At 39.5% G+C, this 26,047-nt stretch overlaps 1 protein-coding gene across 1 annotated transcript in view; it reads right to left on the reverse strand.

The window, feature by feature from the left end:
- Positions 1-26,047, reverse strand: part of LOC140240209 (alpha-1-macroglobulin-like) — a 67,220-nt gene that overhangs the window by 39,325 nt on the left and 1,848 nt on the right. The window contains 13 exon segments of the mRNA XM_072320002.1: positions 4,074-4,255; positions 4,772-4,952; positions 5,250-5,311; positions 5,314-5,391; positions 5,394-5,442; positions 6,755-6,919; positions 7,981-8,090; positions 9,116-9,230; positions 10,009-10,096; positions 11,062-11,152; positions 13,481-13,673; positions 14,271-14,326; positions 15,332-15,497. Of these exon segments, the coding sequence (XP_072176103.1) occupies positions 4,074-4,255; positions 4,772-4,952; positions 5,250-5,311; positions 5,314-5,391; positions 5,394-5,442; positions 6,755-6,919; positions 7,981-8,090; positions 9,116-9,230; positions 10,009-10,096; positions 11,062-11,152; positions 13,481-13,673; positions 14,271-14,326; positions 15,332-15,497 (1,536 nt within the window).

A 26,047-nucleotide genomic window follows, 5' to 3' on the forward strand; every position in this document is an offset into this window, starting at 1 on the left:
GACTTTGAAACGGGCTCCGTATTCTGTGTCCTGTGTCAGTCCGTCGTGTCGGTCCGTCGTCCCTTCCGTGTGTGCGTCCGTGTGTGATCAAAATCTTCAATTTGCTACTTCTCTGTCATTTATGAGCCAATTTTGATTCTGTTGCTTTATATGATAGCACTACATGGGAGCTTTGAAACTTCTACACAGAATTTCAGTCGTGACCTTTGACCTTGACCTTTGACCTATATTGTACATTTGCTACAAAATGCTACTCCTTCGCCATTTCTAACCCGATTTCGATTCTGTTTGCTTTATGTGATGGCACTAGGTGAGGGCTTCAAAACTTCTACACAGAATTTTGACCTTTGACTTCTTTGACCTTTGACCTTGATTTTTGACCTTTATTGTACATTTTGCTACAAAATGCTACTCCATCGCCATTTCTAACCCGATTTCGATTCCGTTTGCTTTATGTGATGGCACTAGGTGAGGGCTTCAAAACTTCTACACAGAATTTTGACCTTTGACTTCTTTGACCTTTGACCTTGATTTTTTTGACCTGTATTGTACATTTTGCTACAAAATGCTACTCCTTCGCCATTTCTAACCCGATTTCGATTCCGTCTGCTTTATGTGATGGCACTAGGTGAGGGCTTCAAAACTTCTACACAGAATGTTGACTTTGACTTCTTTGACCTTTGACCTTGATCTTTTGACCTATGTAGTACATTTTGATACAAATGCTACTTCCGGCGGGGACGTACTTTACGCACCGCGTAATTTCTACTTTTCGTTGTTGTAAGAGGGGTGATTGTTTGGAGCCTAATTTTGATAAGGAGTAATTGTCAAGGGAGGTAATGCTCTGCGGTGATCATACCAACGAGGTGACAATCTCTTCCCACATCCTTGATATACTAGTTGTTTAATGCCCAATAATGCAGTAGGGCAATTCTGAAATGAGCGTTAACGGTGTAACAGTGAAATAGTTACAAAATTGATGAAACAATGCAAAGAAAGCAAATTAAGACAGAGACGAAGTACACAAATAAAGATACAGTGCACTCCCGTTAAACGACACGGTTATAACGAAATTTCGTTATAACGAAGCAAAACTTCTGGTCCCAAAATTATCGCCATAAAGTCTATGGTACAAAATTCGCTTATAACGAAGACGGTTATAGCAAAATTTTCGTTATCACGAAGTCTTTTCTGAGCGCCACTGATAAAGAAAAACAAAAGAAATGTGCTCTGTTATAACGAAATGCGAATCGGATTCGAAAATGCGTAGCGGAACAAGCATTTTTAAAGCGTCTCTGCATGAGCGAACGCATCATTGAATGTTCACTCCGTGTATCACGCACAGTTTCCGAGGGGAACTTGTGTTTTGTAATACAATAATGTGAATTCAGATAAGGTTTGTTTCATTTTGTTCCCGAAGTCCTTTAATACAAAACACACAGATTCTGATACAACTAAATGTCCGTTAGTTCGGAAATGAAAGAGGGTTTGTTAAAAGCACATTTTGGCGTTATTCCAAAGGTTCGTTAATTCGATAATAAAAGTTATGAATGACAGGAATAGACTACCTTCACGGTGGACAGAGAAAAGCGAGAGGGAAGAGGAAGATGATGGGTTAAAACCAGGGCACGTGAGGCATGAGATATAAGCTCCTCAAAATAAAGAAGTGTTACATAGAGTTGTGGTAAACGATAGACGATTGTGGTTAAAAAAAAAAATTGCAAAAAGTTTAACTCATTCTGAAGTGTAACATTTCTTCAAAATGTCTTTAGCTCAATGGTAAAGGCATTCAAACTTCAAACTTCTTTTTAAACTATACTATTAAGAGAAATCCGAAATTTCGGAACAGTAAAAGAAAATACAGATTAGCAAAAATAGTTTTGGTTAAAGGCATGACATTTACTGGATTACCGGGTAGGATATGAAGGGACAGCTTCGTTTTTTATGAACATAGAGTCAAAATACAAATGCCATGGGGGTGCTGTCAAGGGGATCCCAACGCAGCACCGGCCAGCCAAGGGGAGGTGTACAGCACTTAAATGGCCGAAACACTGGTGATCCCTGGTGTGCTGCTGACGATCCATGCATTTGCGGAGTTAACATCTTTCCGTTTATTATCTTCCAGGGAGAAGTTAAGCTTGTACATAAATCGTCCTAAATGCAAACGATACAAATCGTAAATCCTTAAGATGTTGTTTTCATATGATGATGTATCAGTATGGCATCTCCGTGATTCCTGGCAAATAATACAAAGAATTTCGTTCCTGTAGTAATGATATTCTTTTTATTAAAAGTAAGATTGGGGGGGGGGGGGGGTGGGGGCAATGACCTGGGAGGTAGTTACCCAGGGGGTAATTGGCGTGGTGCACTGTCCTGGTGGTAATTTTCGTCTTGATAGTTATAGGGAGGGGGAGTTGTAGGCTTACTTATCCGGGGTAATCATGCATGGGAAGTTATCGGAGGGGGTAGTTATCGGGTGTTATCTAGGGTCTAGTTATCGGAGGAGGGGGTAATTAACCTGGGGAAAATTATCATGGTGGTAATTATCGGGGGGGGGGGGGTGTACTTATCCGGAGGGTATTTATCCGGGGTGATTATCCGGGGTAATTATCCGGAGGTAATTATCTGGGGGGGGGGGGGGTAATTATCCGGAGGTTTATTATCCGAGGGGTAATTATCCGGGGGTAGTTATCCAGGGGGTAGTTCTCCGGGTGGGGGTAGTTACTCAGGGGGTAGTTTTCAGGGGGGGGGGGGGGGTATTTATCCAGGGGGTATTTATCCGAGGGGGTAGTTATCCAGAGGTAGCTATCCGAGGGGTAGTTATCCAGGGGGTAGTTTTCCTGAGGGGGAATTGCCCTTGGGGGTAGTTGCCCTAGGAGGGTGGTTGTCCGGGGGGTAGTTGTCCTAGGGGGTAATTACCCTGGAGGGTAATTGCCCTTGGAGGGTAGTTGTCCGGGGGTAGTTGCCCTAGGGGGGAATTGTCTGGGGGGTAATTATCCGGGTGGTAGTTATCCGGAGAGTGGTTTTCCAAGGGTAGTGTTCCTAGACCCGTTTATAGAGCATCTAAAGCATATTTCTAGGGAATAAAATCACAGTGGAAAGAAAAAAAAAAAAAACAGCGCGAATGAGTATGATTAGCAAAGCGAACCAGCGGCAGGGGGAGGGGAGGATGAAATGTATTCATCAAAAGCTTAACGTGATCACATTGTTCGAGCAATACAAATTATTCTTATATACTAGAAAGCATACAGGAAAAAGAAAAAAGGTAAGGTTTACTCATGGTATGTTTCAAGGGGCACACTAGAGGACGCGAGGCTACCCATCTATACACTGAATTTACTCATAAGTAGACGTAAGTGTCCATTGATAACTATATAAATGTATATTGTTAGTTTCTTATAATTTTTCGCCCCGCTAAGCAGCGATGTTTGTGAGCAGCGTACCTACTTGAACCCCTGTAAGTGATGTTTTCCTGGCATCTACTAACGCAATGGAGACCATAAGAAGCAGTCCATGATAACGTCTTTGTGGATAGGTTAACATTTTAATACACAGTAATATCCAGAGTTATCATTGTGTTTGCTTATTAACTCTGGATTAAGTCTGGGCATGATGGCGTTTTCATACGCATAAACTTTTACTTGGCAGCTAAAGGATGGCCGGGGGGAGGGGTTAACCCCCGACCCCCCTCCCCCGTAGATCCGCCACTGCTTCTACCCTCACTCTACGAAAGACCTGTTATACACTAACAGCCACAGAAACTGCAGATTATGGGAATTGACTAAAAAAGGGGGAAATATCGAATTTGATCGGAATCAATGTTTCGATGCATTAGTGTCTCATTTATTGAGGCATAACGGTGTTCATCCATTGATTTAAAGTGCCTATTCGAAGATGATGCCTGTTCGACTTCCTGGTTAAAACCTTTCCAGCTGAATTTCTCAAGTTCGTTTACGCATAGTAGCAAGCATTGTCACAATCCGTTATATTGAAGGTTTTTAGAATGAAGGAGATATTATTATCTATTTTTGACTGACTAAAAAGCTATAGCGTGCTGGCATGTTGACACCAACCTTGTTCTGAAATGCAGGAGCTATTTTGATTTCTCCATTGGCGCTGACTACTTCACCGTCTCCTCGGATGTAAAAGACAAGAAGACGAGCTAATGGAGACATCTCAGCCGTGGCAGTGAAGGAAAATACCAAGTTCTCGACAATCAATGAAGGGTAGGGTAGAAGTACGGGCGCCCTGACTTCTGAAATTGATCAATTAATGAATATAACATTTACCTTTTGTTGTTTTGCAACATCACATGAAAATTCACACTGAGAGTACGCAAACAGCGGTCATACAAACTTTCACCCAAAAAGATCGATCGATTGATCGATGTTTCGGGTACAGATCATTTTGAGACAAAGATTAATGACCTCTCTCAGAAAAAAAGGAAAAGAACACACACACTAACAAAAACAAAACAAAACAAACAGGCAAAGAAAAAGAATGCAGGCCAATATAATTGAACCCCCCCCCCCCAAAAAAAAAAAAAGAGGAAAAAGTTTATTTTATCTAGTGATATCGCTTAACGAAATCAGATCATTAAAAAAAAACCAGGGAAAGCACCACTACACCGGTCTGTGGTCATAAGATATCCAAAGGGCGATGGCTCTACAATTTATTGCAATGTGAAGGAACATCCTGCCTTGTACAAAAAAAAAAGAAAAAAAATCACCAGCATGAAGTTTGTGGAAAACTCTGTAATAATATCATCTACCAGCAGACCGTACTGTTGTTCTCCGACGCCCGCCAAAATATGGAGGAGAAGATCTTTTTTCTCTGCCTGCGGCTGATACCTCCCTCTGTATTTCCTCGTGGATCTCTACAGGTGGATTTATCACATTCGGATTTGTCCATGTCTCTTGCCCGCTGGAGACGACACGTCCTCGTGACAAAACCTGCAGCAGAACAACCAGAATAATTCGATCCTTCAGAGGTGTCAACATTAATGTTTTCAAATTTCCCACATTAATTTCTAAAACAGAGCCCCTCTTCCATTGCTCTCAAAGGTTTAGCCTAAACATGGGTTAATTCTTGCGGTGTATTAAGACTAAGTGCACATCTTCTGTTGTTTGCACATTTGTATACAAAACGATCGCTACCACAATCAGTCCTACTGAATTACACAAGCAATGCATGAATGGTGGAATGACTGCTAAGAGTCAACGACAGAATAAAAATGAGAGATTGGATACTAACCCGGTAGAAAACTTAATACTGGAGGTTGTCTCAGAGGTAGGCCTTGTAAATGTAAGGTGACATTCACATCTTGACCACTGATGACTGTTTGATCGAAAGTTCCAACATCAAGAAACGAACCACTCGTCGAATACCATCGTTCACTGATTTCGTTGGGATCGAAAAACTGCCACCTTCTGCGTCAGTAGCCTGGGAATGCACAAAGGAATGAATGGAACCGAGTGACTGCATAACTATCTTGTAACACATGGTCTGGCAGTTTAAGCGTGGTATGCTACTTATATCTTAACCTTAATTCTCCCTTGAATCTTCACAGAAGACATACAAAATAAGGCATTTCTATAGGAACAATACCAAACCCCCCTTTTCCAAAATGAAAAATACATTTAAATGAATAATAATAAAGATCATGTAAAATTTCAGCTAGAGATGAGCAAACAACAAACATCATAACTTCTTCGACTGCTGCAATTTTGTATATCTACATGGAATATTAAAATTGTTTCTTCCATTTGGGAAAATAAGAACAGCTAAGGAAGATGGATTTGTTTTACCCCCCCCCCACACACACACACACACATACACACATTATAAATCATATGTGACCCTGCACCTCAAAACAAACAAAAAGTCGCCAGACAGGAATTTTTAGGTAAGACCATATTCCGAAAGAGCAGACTTTAAGCTTTAAAATGATGTATAACTCAAATCAAATGGACTCTCCTAACCTATCTAAATATTGGAAAGAAAGCACAAACTCAGGAAAAGTGTGAACTGAGAAAAGAGGCTCTGCAGTACAGTGTCCAGCGCTTAATCTTTACCAAACAGTGCTGGCTGTGTGATGAATGGGACAAAAACAGGAAGTAAACCACCAGAGTAGCAACAATGAAGGGATTATCAGATTTAAACCCAAATTAAACATGCCTCATTAACTCATTCTGTTCATAATCAATGCCAACTTTCAAAGCAGTAGCACTATCCTTTCAAAAGTATTTGAGTTGAAAGTGAAGAGTGTGGACAAGGTGTTTTAGAAATGAAAAAGGGATTCTAAAGACACACCTAATCACACTATTCTACCAAAAATGTTCGAGATAAACTGCTAAAAAAAACACACTTTTCCGCCAATTTATGATACCAAATTTTAGTATAATGGAAAAGAAGACCCGCTCTTTCAGAAAATATGAAAAAGTCAAGTTCGGCTAGGTTGACCCATTTTACTTATTTTCAGTCCTCACGCAAAATCAGTGTGTGCAACTTTATGTTCGTTTTGAGGTGCACGGTCACATATCATGTACACAGAATTCATCACTTACGTTACCAAAAGCAATCTGTTAGTCAATTTCAATTCTTAACGAGATTTGAATTGCACTATACTCTATACATATCAATACGTGTGTGTGTGCGTGTGTGTGTGCGTGCGTGTGTGCATGTATTACTGTGTAGGTGCGTTATGTGGGTGGGGATGCATACCGCTATATGAATTATGGAAAGAGGTCATTACCCTTAACGTCAGGGTTACTATTAGTGGGTCAGAAGGTCCTTTAATCTCGAATCGTCCAATGCCGTTAGTTTGAGTGACAACTGAGATGTGCCTTCTCGTCTCCTCTATTTGTACACGAACTTCAATACCCGGAACTGGGGTGCCATCGGGGTATGACAGAACGACCTTTTTTAAAGATAAGAGAAATTATCACGTGACATAACTTGCATTACAGTTATTCCTATGTCGAGCTTTAAACCAAAATGCGTCAATCACTACATCCTGAAGAATGGTCAAGTTATGTATTTGCAAACTTTAATGTTTATCCTGTAATCATGCATGAAAATTATTGAATCAAGATAAAAATGAATTTAGATAGTAGACATACACAGCCCTGTTCACATGCTGGTCACGAGAATAGGGCCAGAAAACAGTGTGTTCTTGATTAACTCCCTTACGATAATGCTATTTTCAATTCATAATTTTGCGTTTGCTCTTTTTCTCCTGCTGTCATTGCAAACGAATGATAAAAAGCAATAACAAAACAGTAAAAGTGTGTCATTAACTGACTTTTAATGAGGTATAAAGTAATGGGAAATAGGCATCAAAAATACGAGGCGATATTAGTGCTTTAGTGGTCTGAAACCCTGCTCAGATATATTGCCAACTGTAACGGATTACTTTTATGTTGTGGATATAATACAAATGTATACTGAAACATAATGACTCTTATAATTACGCCTGACGAGTCACTCGGAAGGTTAAACGCTTTTACGTCATTTTTCACAAATTGCTTTGCTTCTTTCTAAAACCAACTGAGAATCCCAACTTTTTGTGAGGACAGCAGTGTAGAAAAGAATGTGAAATGCTGCAGACGTTAAGATTTGTAATTCAAATGCCAAAAGGGCACGCTGTTTATCAATAAAAAGCTCAAGTCTTCTCTCTAATTCAATAATTCCAATAAGGATGAAATAATTTTGTCATTAGGCTCATCTGGTTATATGTGAATGAAATACATCATAACACAAGCATTTGTTGAAGAAACATTTCAATAACATTTTGGTAAAAGTCAGATTATTGTTAGGTGACAGACGAAATCTACCCATATGTATAATGCCTGCTATATTCCCATAACCAACAGCAAATCTATCCAAAAACAATAACAACAAATCAACGATTTCAAAGACATAAAATAAAATATTGGAAGAAAGAACTGAAGGTACCAGTTAACTAAAGAGATTCCTTACCTGCCCCCTGTAGGGTAATCCTGGTTTGAAGAAATCTGGTCCCTGGATCTTTACTTTATAATGTACATGGCTGAGGGGAATGGATACGGTTCGTGATTGCATCCACACTCCTAAATTCACAGGGAGACAAACATAAGCATATAATACACAAAAATTGTGGTCAGAATAATAATCAGTCGAAAATAAAATACAAATGTAATAACCGGTACGACTTGCTAAGGGATCTCTGCAATATAGATTTAGTAAACTTCGCTGATGCCTTTAGGCCTGTACATGGCCACATCACTAAAATGTTCAATGATTCATACATATGATTTCTTTTCTTCACCTTGTAAGACTTTTTTCTTTGTTCCTATAGAAGTTTCCTTTGCTTTTAAACAATCTTCTAGCTGTGGCTTCGTCCCCATATAATGTGTGAGCTAATATAGACACAGTTTTGTGCCTTGTTGTTCCTACTTATGGACTTATCAACTCAAACAGCACGACATGTCCATTTTTGTGCAATTGTTCTGATTTTTTTCTTTATGCCGCAGTAAATGCTTGTTTGTCTGTTTGCATCTGTTTTGTATTTTTGGCATGGATTATAGGTGCGATTCATTATTCCAGTTAAGGGTTTTGTGTCCCCTTTGATCATGTTTTCTAAATTTCCCTCTGCACGATTACGCAACTTCAACTTGATCGTGCTTTAACTCTATATGTATTACAATTGAGAGCAATTGAGCTCTGATGCTACATCACAGGTCCATTGCTTCTATGACTTTAAAAAGGCACTAAGAACTCATAACCAATGTTATTAAAAAATACTATTTAATAAGATAATTACATCTTCACAAGTCAGATGTTGTCTTTCTTCATATATATGTAAAAAATAAAAATATCAACTTCAATCGATACTTCATTCCTGTCACAAACTAGGTCTTATAGAAGTTATGAAATCAAAGTACCATTTCATTTCTTTCCACATGAATTGTTTCAATAATTAAAAGCTGTGTGTGTTTATGTGTGTGTGTGTGTGTGTGTGTAGGTGTGAAGATATATATTTATTTAGGATGAATTCCACTTTGAAAAATATGCCTTTCTGACTTGCTATTGTTTAATTATGTTCAATGTAGATTCTTTATCCACAACATCTTACCTGTTCCTACCTCCGTGAAGTTTGAGACCACTTTAATTTCCTTCCCTCTCAACATTCCGCGGCCAAATGTATAATTAAATTCAGCACATCCCGACGCATCTGCCTCTAAAATAATCTGTCAAGAAGGATCGAGTGAATGTTTCGTAGTATTTCAGAAATTGCCTTGTCCATACACATTACACATTGTTGATCAGACTTTCATTGAGGGTAGCAGCTGCACAAGTTTCAAAAGTGACAAAAAGTTAGTAAACGTAATCATAGTCGTATTTGCATGCTTTGTTTTATTTACAGGTAACGTGCATAAGAAATCTCTGATGCACAACAATACGATAGTAATACCTTATTTTTCTTAGTGTGATTATGATCACACTTTTATGGGTAGAAATGTCAAGGAAGGTTCAAGGAGGAATCCATACACCGACAGTTATTTTGTAATCCCACCAAACCAATGCTTTTACGTCACGCAAGGCTAATAGAATTCAGCAGAAAAGCACAGGTTTAAATACTGACAAATTCATGAAATGTGTGACACTTTATCCTCTTATCCAGGCAGAAAGTGAAGACAGACAGATTTAGAGACAGAAAGAAAGGGGGAGACATAGATATAAAGGGAGAGATACAGAAAGAAAGAAAGAATGAGAGAGGAAGTGAGGAAAAAGACAAGGGGGAAGAATATAATTACAGGAAAGAGAGAGGGAGCACAGGTCGTACGGAGAAGAGCTGCTTTTGCAAATTTGTAAGGCAAATTTGCTATCAGCCAATCAGACGCAATAATTTCAGCAACTAATAACAATCTGTCAGATATATATAATGTATGACAAAATACTTCATGAAATGCTCCCAGTTCTTTTCTGCTGATCCAGTCATCTTGGAGATCCAATACCCAAACTTACCCTTTCTACAGTCCTGGTAGGTAACCAATGATGTCCCAGCAAGATTGTCGCTTCAATACTACCTCTCACGGGCTGTCCATAGGTGTACCTGTTAGTCCAAAGAAAATGCATTCCACTTATTTCAACCGCAGTTCGACTGAATGTTAACGATATTCATACACGTCAAAATATGTCTGTTATCATGCATGCTACACGTGTATGTTATAAATTGATCTTTAAAATTATGGAGATTTAAGAACATGTTGCTTAGGATTAATTAAAAAAAATGCTGAATGTTAACGATATTCATACACGTCAAAATATGTCTGTTGTCATGCATGCTACACGTGTATGTTATAAATTGATCTTTAAAATTATGGAGATTTAAGAACATGTTGCTTAGGATTAATTAAAAAAAAAAAATGCTTTGGCATGATTAAAGGAGTCCCTCGGATGATTTCCAGAACGTAAATGAACCAATATAAATTGATGAAAGTCTTGGTTTTTGCAACCGATTGCCTTGCCAAATTATACCCTACATTGACGTATATAAAAACAGAATCAGTGTTTCAGTAGCATCCATGATAACAATCATGGACATACATTATGTCTACACTGATCCCATTGTACTGTGGCAGTATTCTCACCTACGACCCTGATCACAGGTCTAGACTGGCGTTTTATCCTTAAACCACTCTGTATTTATGCTCATATAATTATATATATATATATATATATATATATATATATATATATATATGTATATTGTATATATATATATATATATATATAATACTAGACAATAAACTTTTGATCCAAAGTACAAGATGTAGTAGCTTTCTTTAATTGTTTGTTTGTTTTCTATTCCAATAGATTAATTGTGCACAGGTATTTCAAACATTTGATCACTTAAGATTGTCAATCAGCTGAAAGAGAGTGTAAGTCAATGTCAAAATTGGCTAAAAAACTGCAAAAGATCTGCAAAATGATCCACAACCGCATGGCGATAGGAAGTAACTTAATTGACACACTCAATGACATGACAATCACGAAGAGAACTGAGGAAATACTCACATGGCACATACTGTGAACAGCAGAGGTGATGGCTCAGGGGCAAAGATATATCCTGTTTTTGGGGTCACCTTCACTTCAAACTTTGGTAGAACTACGTGAATCAGAGAAATGAGATGATACACTCAGTAAAAAGATAGTTGTTTTGATCAAATCTGCATTTTGGTTTGATTTGATTTGATTTGATTTGATTTGATATGAATTATGGTTCTCTCTGATTGTCCATGTTCACATATTACTGATAACGTACAGATATTTATACACACATGTTGTCTATAAGGTAATTTTGTCTCAGTTGGATTTTCAACAATATTATGTAAGGAAAGTGTAAACGGGGTACAACAAATAAATCAGAAGGCTACGACTTAACCCTAAAGGGACCGGGGAGGGGGAGGTTGAATCCCCCCTCGATATTTTCAGCGACCATTCTGCCGGGCGAATTTTTTGACCGCGCCTCTCGCTGACTTTTTACTTTTTGAGCCTTGCACAACTCATGACACCATTTTCGCGAAAATCGGACACACCGTTAAGAAGCTGTACACGGTATACATGCCTGTTAGACTGAAAATGGCTCAAAAACGTGATTTTTGTGTACAAACTCAATGCAAATAGAGTTTTCTAATCTTATTCAAAAAGATATAACAACATTATTATTTTCAAGTTGAATGGCTAAAATCAATAAATTTTAGCATAATTATGCTTAAGATAGGTTGTGTAATAAATTTTGTAGAACACGACGAAAAAAATACATAAGATATTTATAAAATAGATTTTCTTTTTCAAATACGTTCGTTAGGAATGCTACATGGAATAATTTCACGAAAGAATTAGTATGCCATTGGCTTTATTTTCTACATCAGAGGGATATTTATGATTTCACGCCTATTATTTAATATGAAATATAGACATGAAAAATTCAGTTTATCTTTTATATTTTGGTAGATTACGCATCAAGTAATATATGTGTCAATTTTTTAGGGCGTTTGCGCAATCGAAGGCTGGGATCGGGGGGGGGGGGGGTTAAATCAACCCTCCCCCGGCCACAGAACAGGCCAGAAAGTCCAGGCTGGTTAGGGTTAAGCGTACCATGAGCAGCCCTTAAACATTTTTTCAATAGTTAGTAGGCCTAACTTCCATAGCCCTCTATTCAACAAGTCACCCAGTTTCCACTAATAACTATTCTGGATAGTCACATACAAAGAATAATTATGAATTATCTACTGAGTTTAACAAACAGTCGGCGCTATATCTTCAGTGTAGAAGCTTTAAGGAGATATGTCTTGACAACCCTTGATAATGGTGTTTTGTAAGTACTTAACCCTATGGGGGGGGGGGCGCTCGGGGCACCGGCACCCCCCCCCCCCCTCGCCCACACACTCACACACACACACACACACACACACACACACACACACACACATTTGTGTCGCCATCGCAAAAAGCTATATCGCCGCAAATATGTTTCACGACGTTTTTCTTTCGAGTCTGCCACAACTTTTGACACTGAATTTGCAACGCCCAGATACACCGTTCCGAAGTTGCGCACACATAATTATGTTCTTTTAAGGCAGACCGAAATATGCCCCCAAAATGTGATTTCTTGTACCCTTTCAATGCAAAATACGATTTAATAATTTCGTAAACGCAGGATTACTTTATATGTTTTATTAATCAAAATCAATAGATGGCATATTTTCAGGCTTATAGCAATGCGGAATCTTTTTTTTTTTTGAAAAGACACAAAAAAGGTAAAAAGTAGCCAAAAATACATAAAAAACAAAGAGTTTCTTTTTTTGGACACAAGCTAGAAATAATATTTGACGCTAAAACCTTTCCTGTTTGGGCCCTTATTTAGTGACTGACAGCAAAAACAAAAGTTAGATTTCATATAATATATGACCCTTCATCACAAAACAAACAAAAAGTCGCCAATTTTTGATTAGGACATATCCTGAAAGAGCAGACTCCAAGCTTTGAAATGATGTATAACTCAAATGAAATTGACTCTCCCAATCTATCTAAATATTGGAAAGAAGGCACACGTTACAGAAAAGTGTGTACTGAGAAAAGAGGCTCTGAAGCAAAGGGTCTATTCAAGCGTGTAAGAGCCACCAATTCACTATAGACACAGTGTTGGTAGTATAGGGCTGAAGGAAATAATTCAATTTCTACAATTGTTTCAACAGATCAAAACTGGAGATTTATCGTACTAGTCCTGTATAACAACGAAAAAAATGGGGTAATTTGTTTTACACTCTGCGAAGAATTTCTATTTGTGTGACTCAGTCACAGGAATACAGGCATACCGTACGTGTCGTTCTAAATAAGAGGAAGTTAGGAGTTAGTTCTATAAATGCTGCATGAAATTACAAGTAAACAAGGGAAAGCCATAATCATAAAGTTATGGTTGACGTTGTCTCACCGTACTCTTCGACATTGAAGGTCTGAACGCTATCTGGCATATGTCCGTGATGGATGACACGGATCTGCCATGTTCCCATCTCCGGCTCATCAGACAGGGCAAACTGTAGGTCTAGAAGGCCATCGGGACTCAGGAGGTTTTTCCACTGCTTCATACGAGTTCCCCCCGGTGACTCAATGTACACAGTGTGTGCCTGTCACGGGTAATGATAGAATAGTTAAGAAAGAGTATCTGTGATTCCAAGATATATTTGATGAAAATTAGTGTTGAAAGGCCTGAGATATCCATGGCAGAGCGATTCCAATAAAGTTGTGACCCAACTTTCATTACGCTAGCTTTGTTTTACTTTGTTCTTGGATGCCTCAGCCATTTCTAAACCGATTTTCATAACATAAATTTTGAATTCTTCTTAGACGGGTATGAGACTCTGGGGTTCCTTGGTATCTCGCAAAAAAAAAAAAGAAAGATAAAAGCCAGCCCTTTACTCAGTAGATGACGAAATATTTCGTTTTCTTTAGATTAATATATCAAAAACTTAACATTATTTCCTCAATTATTCAAAAGGTCTGTAAATTTCAAAATAAAACTAAGTTAATTATCGCGTTTTTGTTACAGAATGAAACAAAATGTCATTGCAGAGGTTTATTTATGCAGTATAAAAAGTGAATAACGTTTCTTCTTCCGAAGGTTCGTCAACAGACGCATCTTATATGCATTTCTTGTTTTTTTTTAAGAAATAAGAAGCGCATGCAAAACACTGCAAGTCCGACAATAATCGTGAAATGCTTACATGGTCAGGAACCGGTATCATATCTGGGTAGTCTATCGTCAGGACTCTAAACATTACTGTTGATAGACAAACAGAACGGACAGTTATACCATAGGACATAAAAATGAATACAAACTATACTATAACACTTACTCTAGGAACTTATATCTTTATTCGTTGAATAGTTTTTGGTTTTGTTTTGTTGTATGTCTGTTTGGGTTTTCTTTTCAACTCACAACATAATTTATTATTGTACATATTACGCAGCATCAATTATAGCTACAATTTACTTTCTTGTAACGAACATCAATTCTGGCAGAAAGATTTTATTCAGAGGGGGGAAGGTTCAGGTGCGAGTTTTTTCACTTTGTCTCCCTCTTCAAATAAAATTTATTAAGATCGCAACTGCACATCAAAAATTAATAGATCAGACCATTAATTTACAGATCAGCAGTTGCGATCTTAACAAATTTAATTTGCAGAGGTAGACAAAGTGGAGAAACTCGCACCTCAACATCAATTCTGCTAATATTTCTACTTTGTCACGTTCACACAATATATCAAAGCGTACCTCTGTTTACGAATATTTCATATAACCGCAGCTTATATTTGTGGAATCTCTCTCTCTCTCTCTCTCCCTCCCTCTCTCTCTCTCTCTTTTCTCTTCAGAAAGGAGAATAATCCCAAAGAAAGACCAGTACCACAAATGACAGAGAAACTTTCACCAAAATTTGATGAAAGAGGAACGCTTCTATCAATCTATCAAGTTTATTTGGGGGTAAGAATACTTTGTCATAAAACACATCTTTCGCATGACCTTCTTGTGTTGTTCATTCTCAGCATTTTGTGTGCTCTTATCAAATGCATGCTTTCTGCATGCTTTCTGTCCCTTTTTGTTTTCATATCTTTGTATAAATATATTTCATTTTTTTATTTCTCTTCATTGAATACTTCCTCATATCATAATGAATTCATCACGAATTTTCAATCAACAAACTTAACCTTGAAACAAACTGGACACTACCATCTGAGAAATGATAAACATGAGATACTCCACATTGGTAGATGTTAACAAATCTCACCTTTCTGGCCAGGCTTGTACAAGGGCTTGTCCGTTTGAACGAAAGTGTGCGTCACCTCGTAGCCCAGTAACATCTCCTTTTCAAAGACCTGTCTAAAGGGGCGCCCGGTGGACTTCTCACCAGTAAAAACGTGGTGGAAATTAACCAAAATTGGTCCTGCATGAGGCTGTGAAATGAGAAATGAAAGTTGCAATGTTTCAATAGTTGGAAAATGGCGATAGATGCTTATTCCTGGGAATAATACCACGTGGTTAACTGGCACAAAATCAGTTGATATGTGACTTTGAATGGAATTACCAAGACTTCACGGCGCGTATCTTAAGATTCAGATCTTAGATGTTGATTTTGTAAAACGCTGTTTTATGAATTATGAATTACATGGATTTTCCTGCATTTGGGTAATTAAAGTTTCAGCAATAAACAGTAACTGAGAGAAAACCGTTTATTATATTTTAGCATATTATATTACTGCAATGTTGTCTATCCAAAGCATGCTGCATTACAGTTTTGAAGTCACTCTTCTATAAGTCACAACAGTTTAAAGTGAGAAAACCGTGATTGTGTAGCCTGATTGTGCTTATCAACTGTAGCGTGAGTATGAAGACTCTTAATTGTGTGTAAAATCACCGAATCGTTTGTTTGTTTTTTGTTTGTTTTGTTGTCGTCTACACTACCCATCGCGATAATTGCGTCGACCGGATGTTAGAAAGGTCCAGATGACCTGGACGTCTGACTGTATTTGCGCATCTTTTCTAAAGCATTTGCTCAGAAATTCATCGCACAGCATTATAAGAGACTATTAGTACAACTTCAAACCACGGTTTAATATAGGTTTTCCCGGTCAATTTCATACTTTTGTCACTCAAATTCATTAATGTGCATTCAAATTCACGCAGCGTACGCACGCAAAAATATTCGGGCATTCAAATTCAGAATCCGAGCGATCAATTTCATTTATGGGCGTTCTATTTCGTTTTCGTGAAATCAAATTCATGATTGGGCATTCAATTTCAAAATGCGAGCACCGACTTTCCTGCTCGTGCATTCAAATTCATGCGATAGTCACGTGATAGTCCCTATGAGTTTATTTGGAGCATTCAAATTCATTTTTAGGCGATCAAGTTCCTACTTCGTGCAATCAATTTAACGAGGAAAATGGAGTAGACTTTTAAGAAAAGGAAAAGGGCCAACACAACCAATAAAGGCTTGCATATAGTGAAATTATGGTTGTTTACAGGTTCTACATTGTTCTCTGTTCATGTATTCTTTGTTTTTCATCTCAATAAATTTCAAATTGCAATGTCCAATAGGCAGTGCATCCAAACAACACAACGACTAGTAATCATATTTCTTGGTGATACTGCATGCTGACAACGCCCCAACACTAACCACATAATCATGATAATGACAATTCATCAATTTAAAGACAAACTGACACACAATGATCCCACATAGCCCCGCAAAAGTAAATCAATAAGACAGCAATACACAGCAAACAACACGTATAAAATGTTCATGTATCAGTTTCAATATAGTCGAAATTTGTGTGGTTTTTTTCCTCGAAAGTGTCAATCAACCCTCCATATTATGCTCGTCTGTAGGCCTATACAGTGCCTAATTTTGTTTGTTTGTTTCGTTTTCCATCAAACGGGATGGCTGGATAACCCATATTCAGCTGCAAAAGCTGGTCTTCCATAATGTGGGGTCCAGTTTGATGTTCTGCTCTTTGCGATGAATAAATGAAGTTGGATCTTTTACGTTGTGAGTTGTGACTCTCTTACACATGGGACCTCCATTATGTCCAATCCGAGGGACATGTGCCTGTATATTCCTACATATTTGCTAAGCGCGAGTTCAAAATTGTCAATGAACAGGTGGACATCTACTGTAAAATAAATAATCATCATCAATCCCAATATATTCAAAGCCAAGTGAGAAACACATGCATACACGACCCCAAACTAAGTAAATTCAGGACTTCTTTTAAATTGAATGCAGTTATTTGGAACATGGTTGCCTATTCACGAATTTGAATGACCGACGAGATTCCGTCGCCAGCTTGACATGAATTTGACTGCTCATTGATGAAATGCGTGCTCCTCTCTTAAATTTGAATGCTCCGATAGTGAATTTGAATGCTCCGACAGTGAATTTGAATGCTCGGATAGTGAATTCGAATGACCGGATTTTGAATTTGATTGCTGATTCAGTGCTGCGAGCGTGGAATGCGTGAAATCGAATGCTCGGAATACGAACTTGAATGACAAAAGTATGAAATTGACCGAGAAAACCTATATATAGTAAAGTGAATTTGAGGGAAATATGGAGATTGAAGAGGGTTGTGGAAAAAAAAAAAGTTAAGCGTGATTCTGTTTCATAAAGCAGGTCTCACCTAGCCATTTAAGTTTTCTGTAAAAAATATTTAAATCAAGTATAGCAACAATAGACCAAAGGGAAAATACACATTTACGTTTCAACATGTGGAGTTCAGCTACGAGATTCGAATTTGCCATAATCATTTTGTACATTTGTGTTTCTTATCTTTTACCACGGGGGGTGGAACCTGTTGTATAGTGTGGCGGAGGAGGGGGAGAGAGCTGGTGGAAGTTTTAATGGTAATCCCTAGTGTAGGGACAACCTCCCCCCCCCCCCCCCCACCCCACCCCATCAAACGCTTACTGACTAGAAATCATCTAAAAGTAAGACATGAATCACCTAGAAATAAGACTTTGGGAAATCTTCGCTTCTGAATAAAATATCAACTTGTGACTGAACCTACTTTCCTGTAATCTCTTCAAGTCTCCAATTAGCTGTAATATAAAATACCACCTTGCAATCACTGAATTGTTGCATCTGAATTGTAAATCACTATCCTTGTTAGCATTTAAAAACCATCTGCTCTAACTCATTAAGTCCGCTCAGGTAGGAGAATTATAACACCTTCTTCCCACTTTGAGATAAAAGCAGGAACTAAACTGTTGTGCCAAATTGAGAATGATGTTTGCTTAGTAAGAAGACGCTATTTAAAAATTCTATCAAAGACACAAACGAAAAAAAAACAGACTTAAAAATGTAAAGATGGTTCTTTACTGTGGCATAGTGGATGACATATACAACCAGCAAATATTATCGTCTATTATTTTTTTTTCTCCTTTTCCAATTGATGTCATAAAATGTCGTGTGTGTGTTTGTCTTTTCTTTGTTTTGTCTTTTTTTCACGGTCCTGGGCCTGAGCACAAAATTCAATCACTATCCATGCTGCATATTATGCAGGCATGTTTGCATCAGAGGGCCTACAATTTTGCATCAGTATTTTTTTTTTAACACAAAAGATGCGCTTTGTGTCTTGTTACGACCAAAATCACTCCGAGAATGATCGCACAAAAGAAACAATCAACTGATGTTCAGGCGGTTTATTAACAGTGATATTGTGGGTACAGACTGGTAATCGGCGTCACATCAGTACAACAATGATCGATAGAAACAGTTATAAATCGGTAGTGGAATCACTTACACGTATTAAGTAATCCTTTGAAAGTGTCCAGATACGATGTTCAATGCACAGACGAATGATCTTTGACGCACCGATGAATGATTCCTCCGACGTAAATCCAGAGGCACAGGTTACAATAGTCCGCGTTATAGATCCGGGTTAAAATCCACGATATATGTCCACGGCGAAACGTGCAGAGTCCAAACGTTGTGACGACCACGTCCAATTGATGCGTTGAATGATAATTCACTTAATAAGGTTCAGCTAAGAATCCAGCCCATCACAGCTTTGCCGTAGCAATGTCCACTGACACAAAAATGGTGTCTATCCCCAATGAAGGCAAATTAATTATCTGCAGGCAAAATGTCTCCCAGGCCAAGTATCTCCACAAACATAACAGGTCAGCAGGTAACACAGGACTGACCATAACAAGTCGCTTCAGAGCCAGAAGTGACGTAACTCTCAGAGCAGAGGTGTTGGGTACTCTGCCTACTGCAGAATTTCTCTGGCTTTTATACTATCCATTCACCCCCTTCTAGCACATTCTATAACTCTCTCCAACCTACTAGCCAGTCTAAGTTCCAGGAAACCTGGATGACTCACTGCCTAACTATGTACAAAACATCATTACCAAGAATAACTACCAATCACATTGGGCTACAGGGAGAGTGCCTCACTCAGCCAAACATGTAAGCACTTCCCAGAACTTTCTGGAATGGGTGAAATCATTCTAGATTGAGTGAGCTATAATGTATTTCCTCTTACATGCATGTACTGTGTAGTTACATTGTATACCACCTAGAAAATTCTCCACTGATCTGGTCAGCCTGTATGTACTATATCTATACCATATAGAAAATTCTCCATTAATCTGGTCAACCTGTGTACATACACATTAAAACAACCATGCATAGAGTACATCATACATGTACATAACTACTAGTGTGTACATTTGTGACACCATCCCCCATGGGAAAAAGAAAGCCTTGCCGTAGCAAGGGTTTCTTTTACCTTCACAATGTCTCATTATTATTTATAATGAATGTGAGGTAAAATCCAAATCAAGCTACAATAATCACATACAAATGTACTATCACATGCCTTTTGGATAGCTGTATTAGTTCCATGTTCTCTTTTCATGGATACCATTTACAATGATATTGCTTGGATTCTCGGAGCTTATACAATCATATTACACTGTTTTGCACACATTAATGAATATGCTAAACACATACACTGGAAATGATATGCGGTGAAAACTTTTCACCTTTGATACTCTCTTCATGTTACACTCTTGACAGAGCGTCGGCAATTACATTGTTTTTGCCTGCCACATGTTTGATTTTGAGTGCATATGGCTGCGTCATCATGCTCCATCTGAACAACCTGTTGTTCTTCATTTTGAACCGGTCTAAAAAGACCAAGGGGTTGTGGTCAGTATAGACCGTGATCTCCCCTTTGCTATTTGTCAAGTACACTTCGTATTGTTGGAGGGCAAGGATGAGACTGAGAGCCTCCTTCTCAATTGTGGAGTACTTCTTCTGGTATGTGTTCAATTTTTTTGGAGAAGTAGCTAACTGGTCGTTCAGTGCCTTCTTCATCTTCTTGGAGCAAAACCGCTCCCACTCCTACATCGCTAGCATCTATTGCCACCTTGAATGGCTTTGCGAAGTCAGGAGCTGCCAAAACAGGCTCATTAGCAAGGACTGCCTTTAGTTTCTCGAAGGCTCTTTGACACTCATCAGTCCACGTGTACTTCGCCTTGCCCTTCAGCAGGTTTGTTAGGGGGGTGACTACAGTGCTGAAATTCGGTACAAATTTCCTGTAGAAACCAGCCATGCCCAGAATTCTAAGCAACTCCTTCTTGGATTGGGGGATGGGAAAGCCTAGTATAGCCTTTACCTTGGCTTCTCTTGGCAATACTTGTCCCTGACCGACTACATGCCCAAGATACACCACTTTGGCCTTGGCAAATTCACTCTTTGCCAGATTAATCACCAATCCGGCCTCCTTGAGTCGATCAAAAAGTTGCCGCAAGTGTGTAATGTGCTCCTCCCACGTGTCACTGTACACTAGGATGTCATCAATGTATACTACACAGTTGTCAAGTCCGGCAATGATTTGGTTTGTCAGCCGTTGGAAGGTGGCTGGAGCATTTTTCATGCCGAATGGCATTAATTTGCATTAGAACAAGCCATCTGGTGTAGCAAAGGCAGAAATCTCTCTGGCTTTGTCGGTCAAGGGCACTTGCCAGTATCCCTTTAGAAGGTCTATTTTACTGACATATGCAGAATTTCCGATCCTGTCAATGCAGTCTTCTAGTCTGGGAATGGGGAAAGAGACTGTTTTCGTCACGGCATTCACCTTTCTGTAATCTATACAGAATCTTTGAGACCCATCTGGTTTGGGCACCATGACGATTGGGGAGCTCCAACTTCTTTTACTCGGTTCTATTATGTCGTTGTCTAGCATGTATTGAACCTCTTCCCTTACTTTTTGCAGTTTGCTCGGGTTTAGTCTGTAAGGGTTTTGTTTGATAGGGTCAGCATCTCCTACATCAATATCATGTACAGCCAGAGGGGTGCAGCCTGGTTTGTCTTTACACAATTCTTTGTACTCATGTAACAGACTAGTCACATCTTTCCTCTGATTTTCAGGTAGGTAGTTCAGTGCCTCATCTACTTTCCCTAACATCTCTGAGTTAGACAACCTGGCACTAGAGGGCTCACTTCCATTCTCATCTTGAGCTTCTCCCTCTTCATCTACTTCTTCTACTACCACCTGAGCTACGCCTACCGGCTGACTAGCCTTTCTCTCATAGTACTCTTTCAGCATGTTTACATGACACACCCTCTGATCTTTTCGTCTGTCTGGCGTACTGATCACATAGTTCACATCATTGAGTTTCTTTTTTGACACAGTATGGGCCACTGAACTTGGCTTTCAGTGGTTCACCTTGTATGGGCAGCAGTACAAGAACTTTGTCACCTGGTTTGAAGGTTCGTGCTTTGGCATTTTTGTCTGCCTTTCTCTTCATAGAGTCTTGTGACACTTTCAAGTGTTCCCTAGCTACCTCACAGGCCTTTGAAAGCCTTTCACGAAACTTTGACACGTAGTCAAGTAGGTGGACCTCATCATCCTCAGTCATGAATTTCTCTTTGATGAGCTTCAGTGGGCCCCTAACTTCATGACCGTACACCAACTCAAATGGGCTGAAACCCGTCGACTCATTTGGGGAGTCCCTCGTTGCAAACAGCAGGAAAGGGATGCCCTTATCCCAATCCTCGGGATACTCCTCACAAAATGCCCTAATCATTGTCTTTAGGGTCTGGTGGTAGCGCTCCAACGCACCTTGGGACTGGGGATGATAAGCTGACGCCTTCAGCTGCTTCACACCCAAACGATACATCACCTCTTGAAATATGCCTGACATGAAATTTGACCCTTGGTCAGACTGCACTTCCTTGGGCAACCCATACCTAGTGAAAAACTGCACTAGAGCATCTACCACAGTCTTAGCAGTGATATTTCGCAATGGGATAGCCTCTGGAAACCGTGTAGACATATCCATGATTGTCAAGAGGTACTTGTGACCCGACCTAGTCCTAGGCAAAGGTCCAACACAGTCAACTAGAACCCGACTGAATGGTTCTTCAAACGCAGGTATCGGAATCAATGGTGCCGGCTTCACTGAATATTGTGATTTACCAGCCACCTGACATGTGTGACAAGTCTTGCAAAACTCAGCCACATCCACATTCAACCCTGGCCAATAGAAATGCCTCATGATCCGATCCTTTGTCTTTCTGACGCCTAAATGGCCGCCAACAGGTAACTCGTGAGCAATCCTCAAGATCTCATCGCGGTAACTAGGAGGGACAACAACTTGAAGGACCACCGTCCAATCCTCATCAGCTGGCCTATGGGGAGGTCTCCACTTCCTCATCAAAATGCCATCTTTGACATAATAGCACTCAGGGACCTTTTTAGCCTCAGCCTCAGAACACGCCGTCTGAGACAAGCCTTTCAACTCAGAGTCTGCCTGCTGTGCTTCAACCAAGGAAGACTTGCTAAACAGCCCATCACTGTTAGCCTCGGAACCTAATACAGCAACCCCATCATTCAAATCCTTGAAAAAGGTTTCTGCAAACCAAACACCGGAATTGTCCTCCACATCAACAGAATCCGCATCATCTTGAACAGCTCTACGAGCCTGAGACCTAGTCACAACACAATCTGGGAAAATCCCAGGAAACTCCTCCTGCAACTGCTCAGTTTCAGCAACCACCACTGGTTTCTCTGAAACAACTGGAGACGCAACCACCTTGTCCCCAGCCAAGTCATTCCCCAACAGGAAGTCAATGCCTGCCATAGGCAACTCAGGAACAACTCCAACAGTCACAGGACCAGAAACTAGGTCACACTTCAAATCCACTCTATACAGTGGCACTGACATATAACTGCCATCAACAGTCTGAATCAAGACTTTTGCATTCACTGCACTATCTGGTGGAAAAGTCATACCACCATCCACCATCAACGACTGAGAGGCCCCCGTATCCCGCAGGATGACTACTGGCTTACCTGCCTCACCAGAAGTACATGGGGTCACCTCACCATCAAACAAAAAGCTACGATAGCTCTCATCCACCTGCTTCAGCCTTTCTTTGAATTTGGGAGACTGACTTTCAATGGCCTGTGTTTCACTGAACGGGACACTGTTTTCGGGTAGGACAGTTTTTGACATGACAAATCCCAAGTCCTTCTTTGTTTTGTTTTGCAACTTCCAACATTGTGACTTTACATGCCCTGTCTTGTTACAGTGAAAACATTTGATGACATTTGCACTTGTACTGGACCCTTTGTCAGATTGAGGCTTTGGTGCCGATGAAGTTTCAGAACTCGTGCCTTTTTCAGGACCAGCATTCTTTGGATTGCTCGACTGATTTTTGTCTCTCTTATTGCCAGAGAAATTCCTGAAAGGTGGTCTGTTGTCATTTCTGTGGGTCAGCTCATACTCATCAGCCATCAAGGCTGCTTTATGGAAACTTGTCACTTTGTGATCATCCAGATGTGACCTCATACTGAAAGCAACACTCTTTTTGAATTCTTCCAAAAGAACAACCTCACGTAGGTTATCAAAGTCCTGATCCACTTTCAGGGACCTGTACCACCTATCAAACATCATTTCTTTTTCACGAGCAAACTCAACATGTGTCTGGCCTGGTCTGCGGTACGAATTTCTGAACTTGTGTCTGTACGCCTCTGGCACCAACTCATAAGCATTCAACACTGCTTTCTCGACTGTAGCATAGTCACGTGATTTCTCTTCAGAGAGAGATGAGTACACATCGGCTGCTTTGCCGACAAACACACTTTGAAGGAGCAAGGGCCAAAATTCCTGTGGCCAGTTCAAACTGTTAGCCACCTTCTCAAATGACACAAAATATGCATCAACTCTGTTTTCTTCACACTTGGGCACCAATCGAATGTTCTTTGCCAAATCAAAATCAGAAGGAGCCCTTTCACGATTTCCAACAGCGTGTGCATGAGTCAATTCCATCTCACGCAATTTCATTTGCTGCTCCATTTCGAATTTCTTCATTTCCATTTCTCTTTGTTTTTCCCTTTCCTGCATTTTCATTTCCCTAGCCCTTTGCTCTCTTTCTGATCTCATCTTCTCTTTCTCTATTTCCAATCTAGCTAGCTCAAGCCGTGTTTGATCTGAAATGTGAGCTTGATCTGAAGTGTCAATTTCTTCTTTGAGCTCCATGTGACCAGCTACTAAGTCAAGAATCTCTGCCTTTCTAGCACCTTGTGGAACATCAACATTTAAATGCTGTGTAACAGCAGTCAAATCACATTTGCGTAACCTTTGCAAATCTTTGAGGGACAAATCTGTCCTCTGAACAAATGCCTGAACATCCATTGTACTGATTGACATTGTCACACTGTAATACACACAATATGCAATTGAACAACCAACTCAACTGGTATTATGTCTGTACCAATATTCTGGCTTCGGGAACGTTCCAAATTCTAAGTTTTGGCTTAAATTCACTTCCCGGACACAAGCCCCTAATTTTGTTACGACCAAAATCACTCCGAGAATAATCGCACAAAAGAAACAATCAACTGATGTTCAGGCGGTTTATTAACAGTGATATTGTGGGTACAGACTGGTAATCGGCGTCACATCAGTACAACAATGATCGATAGAAACAGTTATAAATCGGTAGTGGAATCACTTACACGTATTAAGTAATCCTTTGAAAGTGTCCAGATACCATGTTCAATGCACAGACGAATGATCTTTGACGCACCGATGAATGATTCCTCCGACGTAAATCCAGAGGCACAGGTTACAATAGTCCGCGTTATAGATCCGGGTTAAAATCCACGATATATGTCCACGGCGAAACGTGCAGAGTCCAAACGTTGTGACGACCACGTCCAATTGATGCGTTGAATGATAATTCACTTAATAAGGTTCAGCTAAGAATCCAGCCCATCACAGCTTTGCCGTAGCAATGTCCACTGACACAAAAATGGTGTCTATCCCCAATGAAGGCAAATTAATTATCTGCAGGCAAAATGTCTCCCAGGCCAAGTATCTCCACAAACATAACAGGTCAGCAGGTAACACAGGACTGACTATAACAAGTCGCTTCAGAGCCAGAAGTGACGTAACTCTCAGAGCAGAGGTGTTGGGTACTCTGCCTACTGCAGAATTTCTCTGGCTTTTATACTATCCATTCACCCCCTTCTAGCACATTCTATAACTCTCTCCAACCTACTAGCCAGTCTAAGTTCCAGGAAACCTGGATGACTCACTGCCTAACTATGTACAAAACATCATTACCAAGAATAACTACCAATCACATTGGGCTACAGGGAGAGTGCCTCACTCAGCCAAACATGTAAGCACTTCCCAGAACTTTCTGGAATGGGTGAAATCATTCTAGATTGAGTGAGCTATAATGTATTTCCTCTTACATGCATGTACTGTGTAGTTACATTGTATACCACCTAGAAAATTCTCCACTGATCTGGTCAGCCTGTATGTACTATATCTATACCACATAGAAAATTCTCCATTAATCTGGTCAACCTGTGTACATACACATTAAAACAACCATGCATAGAGTACATCATATATGTACATAACTACTAGTGTGTACATTTGTGACAGTCTGGACATGTAAACAAAATCATTGTAAACG

This window comes from Diadema setosum, chromosome 16 (assembly GCF_964275005.1).
Source record: "Diadema setosum chromosome 16, eeDiaSeto1, whole genome shotgun sequence".
Taxonomy (NCBI): Eukaryota; Metazoa; Echinodermata; class Echinoidea; order Diadematoida; family Diadematidae; genus Diadema; species Diadema setosum.